The sequence below is a fragment of the Pollachius pollachius genome (assembly GCF_949987615.1).
Source record: "Pollachius pollachius genome assembly, chromosome: 3".
Lineage (NCBI taxonomy): Eukaryota > Metazoa > Chordata > Actinopteri > Gadiformes > Gadidae > Pollachius > Pollachius pollachius.
Genome location: NC_136936.1, coordinates 49,639,398 through 49,649,216, shown reverse-complemented (window position 1 = coordinate 49,649,216; position 9,819 = coordinate 49,639,398). Strand labels below are relative to the sequence as shown.

At 44.9% G+C, this 9,819-nt stretch overlaps 1 protein-coding gene across 1 annotated transcript in view; it reads right to left on the bottom strand.

The window, feature by feature from the left end:
• Positions 1-2,170, bottom strand: part of slc5a3b (solute carrier family 5 member 3b) — a 3,794-nt gene extending 1,624 nt beyond the window's left edge. Inside the window, exon 1 of the mRNA XM_079731400.1 lies at positions 1-2,170. This exon is cut by the window's left edge and continues 1,624 nt beyond it. Coding sequence (XP_079587526.1) covers positions 1-2,002 — 2,002 coding nt within the window. The 5' untranslated portion in view covers positions 2,003-2,170.
• Positions 2,171-9,819: the final 7,649 nt, after the last annotated feature.

Genomic DNA, 9,819 nt, shown 5'->3' with positions numbered 1-9,819 from the left:
CGTCCTCCTTGGTCAGTTTCTGCTCATTCGGTGCTCCGTCCTTATAGCCACAAAAACAGTCCAGGAACATCCGATAGTTGCTTCGCTTCCTAATCGCTTGGCTGCCATCTTCTTCTCGGCCCAGCTTCCGGTTATCGATGTGCTCTGAGGGCGTGGTGATCGGGTTGGTCTCCGAGGTGGGGGTGCCGGGGTCGTGGTCCGTGGACCGCACCAGGAGTTTGACGTTGGCCTCATCCAGGCACCTGTTGTTGCGGACGTCCTCCGGCAGATCTTTGTGGAGGCTTCCATTGCCCTGCTTGTCTGTGAGGCTGTGGGATTCCTCCAGACATTTACGGGGACACTCCAGCATGCGTCGCAGGCCCCACAATGTAGTGGTGCGCACCTGCTCCTGATCCGGGGGACTGGTGCAGAGACTAACCACCACGGCCACCAATCCCGAAATCCAGAAGAGGCCGGCAGCGATGTACATGTAGTGGACATGTTTGATGAAGAGGGGGCGGTCGTCTGGCAGGTCACAGCGAGGCTCCCTGTAGATGAAGGCCAGCACTAGGCGGAGGGTGCCCAGGGTAAGGCCGGTCATCCCACCCCAGAACGCGCCTCTCTCGTTGCAACGTTTCCAGAACACGCCCAGCAAGAAGAGGGCCGCAATCGGGGGCGTGAGGTAGCCGGCCACCTCCTGGATATACAGGTACATCTGGCCGCCTTGCATCTCAATAATGACAGGAACCCAAGCAATGCTGATGGCCACCATAAATACCACAAACATCCGGCCGACCACCAGCAGCTCTTTCTGGGATGCGCCCTTCCGGGCGGTCTGGTAAATGTCCAGGGTGAAGATGGTGCTGGCGCTGTTGAAAATGGAATCCAGATCACTCATAAGAGCCGCTATCATGACAGCCATCATGAGTCCTCGGAGTCCAACGGGCATCACCGCCATGACCAGGCGCGGGTAGGCAATGTTGGAGCAGCCGGCCTTAGAACCACACACAGCCAGGCAGTGCTCTGGCCCGATGCAGGCTATCTCATCTGTGAACAGAATGCGGGAAATCATACCTGGAATGACAATGAAGAACATGGGTAGGACCTTCAGGATCCCGGCCATGAGAGTGGCTCCTTTGGCGTGGGCGATGTTCTTTGCGGCGAGAACCCTCTGTACGATGACCTGGTCCGCACACCAGTACCAGATAGAAGCTGGGGTTTGCCCGAGGAGGAAGCCTGGCCAGGGAATGTCTTCGTCCAAAGGGCCCCGAAGGATGCGCAGGGAGTTTGGCTTGGGCTCGATGCGACAGGAGGGGAAGTAGGAGAAGTTGCCAGTCGCGAGAATGGCGGTGACGTTGGGAATCGCCTGCATGTACTTTGTCCTGACTCCATCCAAACCACCGACCTTGATCAGGCTGAGGATGGTCAGGGTGAGGGCCCCCCCGATCATCAGCACAGCCTGAAGAGCGTCGGTGTACATGACGGCCACCAGCCCCCCGGTGATGGTCAGCAGAGCCGTCATGCTGACAAGCAGGATGATCGACAGGTAGATGTTCCATCCCAGGGACTCCTGGATGAAGAGAGCGCCGGCGTACAGGTCCACAGAGAGCTTGGTGAAAATGTAGAGCAGCACGGACAAGGTGGCAAAGTAAACCTTCAGCCTGTTGCCCCCGTAGCGCTTCGACAGGTACTCGGGCATGGTGTAGACACCAGAGTGGATGTACACGGGGATGAACACCCAACCGAGGAGCTGCAGGAGAAGGAGGGCGTTGAACTCCCACGCACCGACAGCAAAGCCGCTCGCCGCCCCCGATCCCGCAAGGCCGATGAAGTGTTCACTTCCTATGTTGCTGACGAAGAGGGACGCGCCGATCACCACCCATGTCATCGAGCGGCCGGCCAGGAAGTATCCACTTACAGTGCTGCGATTGGCCTTCCATGTGGCAATCAAGCCAATGGAAAGCACCAGGACAAAGTAGAGTCCCACCACCACAATGTCCGCTGCCTCCATCCCAGGAGCCATGGCCTCAGGTGGCTCGAGAAGCCTTGGTTATCAACAGAGTTCAAAAATAAGGTATTTGAAAAAGGATCACCGATCGCCAATTGGGAGGATTCTTTAACAGGGAAATGCACTTCTTTGGTTTGCTGTCTGGATGGGAGCTGTATCATCCACTGGCATTACAAATTCACTAGGGGATGCTTCAGGGGGAGGTTATCCACTGCACTGAAGTCTAGATTTAGAGGAGGATGATGCGGGCTTCTTGTCTAAGAAACCTAGAGTTAACATTCCTGCAAGACAGCAAAAACAAAGAGAGCTTATTAGAGCATTGGAGTGGCGTGAACCCCATTGGAGAGGACTGACCCCCCCACAGACCAATGTTACACTGGATACCTGTCATTTGAGACAGTGCTAGTTGATGAAATAACTTAAGCACAAGTGGCAAGTTTGAAAACTGATTAGGTTTTATTGCAAAGCGTGTTAACGTACAGAACTCTTAATGAAATCATACAGCAGGTTGGCTCGTCTTAAACCGTTGGAATGATTCAGCTCTTTTGGCTGATCTTATACCTCACTAATGCAGAATTATGGCCTTGGACCACAAAGGCTTTCTCTAGTAACCTTTAAAGCTTCCCAACAACAGAACAAATGCCCCCCCCCCCCCACACACACACACACACACCCCGGTTAGCGCATCAAAGTAAGCCTGCTAATGTCACGCTACAGGATCTAACACCTCATTAAAAGAGTAAGAAAGAAAAAAAAGCTACTGAGCTGAAACATCACCTAGTTCAATGCAATGATCTAAAATATGGTTATACATCTGCAGATTCTTGCATGTCTAATTGTAGGCAATTATGCAGGCAAACAGACTTATACGTAGACACACCAACTTGTCCCTTAAATGTATACTGGTACAACAACTTCTAAATAACAGTTATGATATGAATACTAATGCTAATAGTTGTACTTCATGGATAGTTTAATGAAGAGGAAGAGACGTTAGCATGAAACATGGTGAATTATAATGATAGAATGTATATTATACAGACACACTACACATTTGAGTTGGGTACACCACTAGGAACCATTACGATATTAGAGAATATAGCCCAAAAGGATTTCTTCCCATCTCATTCACCAAGCCATTGTATCTTTTTTTTCTGCTGTAAAAAGGATGTAGGCTAGATGTCTGACCAGCAGACAAAAAAAGAGGAAACACCACACACAACTATAACTTCATTATTACAACCATATTGCAGTACTCTAGCCCCATCTTCTTCACATTGGCAAAAAAAAAAAAAAAAAAAAGAGACCTACTTAACACTTTCTAAACACCAAGAACAACTTCTTTGGTTATTAATCCTTAGATTAAGAATTTCAAAATGGGTCAAGAAGAAGGCACTACGCAGTTATTTCCCCTACCAGCAGCACTCCAGTGTTTACCAAACGGTCCGCACTGTGCTTCATGTTTAGAGTCACAGGCCGTCATTTCTTCAGTGTCATATTGACAGGTGAATTGTAGTATGAATTACAGGAAGGCATGCCTCTGCTTGCTTAAACTGTCACTTTACCAACAGGTATACAGCGCTGCGCATGGTACGCATATGATTCTTCAGGAACCTTCTATTCCGATCATTCATTCATTACCCATTCATTACCCCCGCACCCTCGTCATGAGCGACATTTGTTAATAACATTAACTGTTCTATTCTGTTTTCTTTGATCAGGCGCAACGCATAAAAAAAACAACAACTAACGAAGGTTATAGCCTACTCTAAAACAATATATCCAATGTACTTATGTCCGTATGTCTCTCGGAGTGCATAGGCGCATTGATGTCTCTTGCTATATTTAGGCCTTAAACAAAAATACACAAATACAAATGCACGTGTAGGCTTGCTTTCCCAAACCCCCAGTACATATGTTGTCCTACAGCAGAACTCATTAGATACTCACCAGTTGTGTGGTTCAATTGGGGCTGTTTCCACTGGCGCTCATCGGTGTCAGCAGCCCTCCCACACCCGAAGAGAAAGACAATGGCTTCCTTGACGCTACGCGGTGCGTCCACGTATTTGCTGTCGAGGAGGTCCGAGTCAGGTTGGAATTCACAGGAAGAAGACCTACCAGGCAGAAAGTCGCTTACAGTTGTTTGTATACAGAGCGGCAGCGGCTGTGACTTGGGCTGTCAGCGGCATACAGTGTTGTAGGCGCTCGTCACCACGCCCCTTCCACGTGGTCCACTGACGCGCTAGGATGAAGGCTCCAGTAGATTCAAGACGCGCCAGGCCCAAGACGCGCAGATAGTTTCAAGACGCACAAGTATGATGGTTCAAGAAGCACCAGTATGGTCGCTCAAGTGCACCAGTTTGATGATTCAAGAGGCGCCAGTTTGAAGCCCACTGGGAATGGGTCTGATTCCCAGTGCAGGAGTGTTGCCTTTTCCCCAAAATGTCTGTACATGCGTAATCTAAATATCAAATGCAGCAGCAGTATGCTTAGTTTAGTGGAGTTGTAGTTTAAGAATGTGTCAGATGATGGAAATACCACAAAAAAAGATGCGTTGTTTGTTTTAAAGGATCCTAAACTGGTTTCAGGGAGACGCTTTTAACAATCTAGATTAATCAATTTTAATTTGGGATGGGCAGCTTTTCTCTTGATTTAATAGTAACGTAATCAGGGCCAGAGAGAGTGTTAGAGAAGGATTAGGCTTTCACCAGTCATGAATGATGATTATATTCAAATCAGAAGGATCAGGTGTGCGTGAGTTCAAACGGCAGTTCCCATTTTAATATAGGGTTGGGGTTTCTTGCATGCGTGGTCTCAAGTTCAACCACAATCAAATGAGGTGCACTTGCAAACGCACTTGCAAACAGCGCGATGGTACGCTCTGACTGAGTAACAGAACTAGATACAAAACGAATTATGAAACATTCAAATTGAAATTATTCTTAATAAAGACTACATACAAATAATTGTAGTATTTTTAGTATGACGTTGAGTATGATGTTTTGACCACACATATCTTCATCTAGGCCTACAGCTTTTATGGTAGTCGAATCATCATTGGGAAGTTGGCAGGTTAACTTTATGAAACTTGCAGCAATTTCGTTAGAAATAAATGTTATTAGGTGAATAAAACATCTAGTAAGTAAACATAATTTCTGTCCGAGCCTGAAGACAACATTTTTTATAAGGGATTTTATTGAGCAAACTTTATTGTCAGAAACTAAGTGATATACCTTTAAGGGACGACGACGACGACGCTTCTTTGTACATTTCCATTCATTCCTTTAGCTCGGAAACGTCACCTTATTGAAGACTACATGTCCCAGAAAGCCCCTCTTTGGGCGCATTACTGGTGCGACGCTCCCGTTTCCCTAAAAGAAAAGGGCTGCGTTGGGAATAGGGCTGAAAGGATGACATTATTCACTTTAACATAAGACCGTTTTTTTTTTAGGTTTGCCTTCGATATGCTGATACATGTTTCTTGTTAAATGTTCACACTATAAAAACGCTGTGTACTGCGTTGCCTAATTCATGTGTGCATATCTAGCCGATTGTGTTTATGTCTTTACTTCCTAAGTTCTGCAGACACCTTTAATGCTGCTGAAAACGGGTCGTCTTTCCTATGCATTATCCAACACAGAACCCATGCATCTCCAACGCCATTAGCTGTTTTAGTTCGCAAGTCAGAGCTCAGCTGAATGTTAACCATGAGCTCGTAATAATATGCACAATGTGCACCACAGGTTTCAATGATGAATGGAAGGCCCTGCATGCCTTCCTGTGTCATATATTCTCTGGTGTGTGCATTGGGTGTTTATAGGATTGCATATGTCATCTATTTACTCCCAAATTGAGGAATTTTGAGATGCAGTGGCATTTATAAGAAGAGCATAGGACATTTGACTAGCAATCACTCAATTTGAGCCCTATTATATTTGTAACATAAAATTGAAATACATTTGATCCCGAAGCTGTGCTTTATTTTATATTTGGATTGCAAACAAAGGCAATGGATAAACCATAGTTATGGTCATGTGGAGTACAATCATGTAGAGTACAGCTAAAATAAAATCTGTTCTTAAAACACGTTCAAACCTTTTAACGAGATTAAATAGAGGTTTTGTCTTCAATGTCATCGAGGGTGACTTCTGAACAGTTAATAGTGTTTTGCAGTTTAGTTGAACAGTTCATAGCACTGTTCAAGGTGAATGATCAAATGCTGAATCCCACTGGGCCCCTTCAGTATCCTGTGTCTCCATTTCTCCTCCTCCCGCCTCCCAGACAGGCTTTTGGGGTGGAAGAAGCTGTGCCACTGCACTGGTCTCAGCCGCCAGGAAGCAGAAGAAGCTGGGCCATGCTGGGACGGAACTGGAGTGTCTGTGAGCAGGCTGATACTGTTTGCTTATCTTTGTTTTGTTGTTGCTCACGTTAGACTGCTTTTGGTGATAGTCCATTTTGACCTATTCCTCTGTAAACAGCGAATTGTACATTCCGGAACCATAACCTTGTGGAATAAATAACATGCAGGATCTATCTTGATATATATTTGCAAGCATGTATTATTGAGCCTAAAGAAAATCAATCACATAAACAAGCTACATCACCAGCAAGGAGAAGTAGAGAAGAGAAGGAGTGAGGAGTTATGCTTTGGTAAGAAAAACAATGTTTTTCTGTTTCAGAAAACATGAACTTACTACCGTAGGATTTCTGTACTTTCATGTCTCCAGCTTATTATTACTGGCTGGTATCTCCTCGACACTCAATCCCCGGCTCCTCCTAGCCGAGTGTCGAGGTGTCCCTGAGCAAGGCACCTCACCCTGACAGCTCCTGATAAGCTGGCTGTCCCCTGCGTGGTCGACTCCACCGTCGGTGTGGGAATGTGTGCATGAATGGGTGAATGTTAGGCAGTATTGTAAAGTGCTTTGGATAAAAGCCTTATATAAATGCAGTCCATTTACCATTTGCAAGGACAAATATTTTATTGTTTCGACATTCACTGTCCATTTCAGCTAAATGACAATGTGTATCTCCAGTACTATTAACCTGAAATTGACTCTGCATTGACACAGCTAGTGGAATCCACTTCTATCCTCTCCATTTTCTCTTTAATGTCTCCCTTAAAACCTCAAAGAAAACATTGACACTAAATCCCGCTAAAACCACAAAAAGGAAATCCTTAATAATATCTAGCCATGTATCGTAATAAATATTAGAATCCTAAATTGCCCAACACAGCTTACCTTACTCCCCAGTGCTGTGCAGCATGTTGGTCTAGGAGTGGACACACCACCTAACCATACACAACACACCAACCAGGCTGAGCACCTCACAAGCTGCCTCAGGACATGCTGTGATGTGGCGCTTCCCTGCTATTTAGCCCTTTGGCAACCAGAACTGCTTTTGGCAACTGGGAGGCTAGATTTGCCAAGACAGTCCCACTCATTCATATGAGTTACAAGCTGCTCTTTTGTAAAGGTTTTGTTATATTTCGTCTGGGAGAATTCTCGGTGCATTGCCTTGCAACACTAGCGCTCATTATGTGTTGCCCTTCCTTCAACAGCTGGGTTTCCCGTTGGGACGCCCAGGCTGTTAGCAGTGAGCTCTGGCGGTCCAGCCCATGGATGAACCATGTGAGGCAGGCCACAAACTCAAGTCCTTCCCCTACGCCCTGAACAATGGGAAACTCTCCTCCATCACCCTTAAACTCATCGTCCCTTATCTCAAATACTTTACACAACACCCTCCTACCCTTCTCTAAAAATGTTGAATCCCCATGTGAAGGCTAAATGCACAATCTTTTCTCAATCAAGCGATCGGTATTTCCAAATAAAGTTTAAAGCGGCTATCTTGGTACCTCTTGACAAAAGATTCAAGAAAATCAACCTGCACCCAGTTCGGATTCTGCTGATAATCAAAAGCACCATTAGGCATTCTGGAATGAGTGGGGCCTCGTATGAAACCTCCTCTTGAATAAAGATATCCAGCTCGACCACATAGCAGGCCATAAAATAGAGAATGTATTTCCTCCACCTACTTCCTCCCAGATCCTCAAATAGACGGGGCCGACCCCTGGCTGTGTGATGCCCTCTGTGCCTACAGTCAAATGATGCGGTCACCACGGTTATGCTCAGATGCTCTATCCGGCATCAGGAGGTACGGTCCATACAGCGCCGTAGGTTTTGTTTATTGGTCTGCAGGTTGTATAAAAATAACTAAATAAGAGTCTCTGTGAGATGAAATGTATAGGCCTATTTTTTAATATATATATCTTTCGATATATATAAAGGTATATAGATAGCATATATAGTATGATGTAATAAAAAAATGTATATACAGACATATATATATATATACTGTATATGTATGTATGTATGTATGTATGTATGTATGTATGTATGTATGTATGTATGTATGTATGTATGCATGTATGTATGTATGTATATAATCTTCTTCATAAGCTTCATAAGCATAGTTTACTTCATAAACCCTAATGTCCGAGTTTTTGTAGTTCAATTAGATACAAGAGCTCCATCTAGTGGTATGAACTTGTAATCACTCTTGCCGTTATGACCAAATAATTAACCCTTCGTAACATGGACTTAACATGGCAGGAAGGCAGAAATGGCAGAAAAAGGCTCTGTACTTAAATTCAATTAGTTCTACAATGCTCTTAATAAAAAAACGACCCCATGGGGACAGTAATCTGATTGGCTGAGGGGGTTGTAGGTCAAGGCCTGGATTCATATAAACTGCTTACGTCAAAAGGCCAACGGTAGCTTGCCTGATCAGACGTAAGGAAGAACCAGGCTAATGCGTACTTTCACCTTGATGACTTGGTTAGGACGGGTTATTTTATAATGGAAGTGGGGCTTGTTGAATCACCGAGTGTTTCAGAGCAGAGGTTGAAGTCTGTTGTAATATAGGTTACTCAGTAACAACAGTGTTTGACTTAGTGGGCGGTTGATGAGCCTGATTTCCAACCCGTCTTGTGATGTCAGAACATAAACATGCCCGTGGTTGAAGCATTAAAGGGGCTTTCAATGACGTTGTGTTGGCTGAATTCCTGTCTGTTGGCAGTTGGCTCTCCCCTCCTTCCTGCCTCCCACATGAACAAGGACAGGGCTATCATCAGCACCTCACACCTCACTCTTCTTTTCAGCTATTGGTTCCCCGCTTGCCGTGTTTGGTAGTGAACACAGCTCCCGTCTTTAGATCCGTTCAAAATGATACGCAGCTATATATATAAATTACATATTGGTGTTTAATTTGCTGTTTTAAAATCGATTTCTGCTTAACCTGATGCTGCATGCCTCCCAAAGCTGTCCAAACAACGACACCCCTTTACTGACATTTACCTCTTTACTTTTTACAAGTTATAAAATTATATTTGATTTCATCTAGCTCGAATGGGCAGACCTTGCCTTTCGCCTATATTGCATTATAACCCGCCTCTTATAACAACGCCAGCGTCTGATTGGTCCGTCCATCGGCTAGACGGTCTAATCAGCAATCAGCGAGAGCGAATCCCAGACCAACAAGGAAATTATGTTTTCTGTTTTAGTGCTACATCATGATCAACGAGCATTATTTATACGTTCGTTTATGTTAAGGAAAATGTTATATTTTTCAAAATATATCTGAATATAATAATATTAAATAATAATATTATAATTCTAAAATTTGATAATAATAAAGGTGTTGTGCAGAGGGTTGCCGGTTCGGCCATCTGCCACAGGCGCAGTGATACACAAATATCTGACAGCGAAGTGAGAGGTTTGTAAACAGCGCATATCCTGGACTGTACCAATACCAATAAAGAGATGGGGACCAAC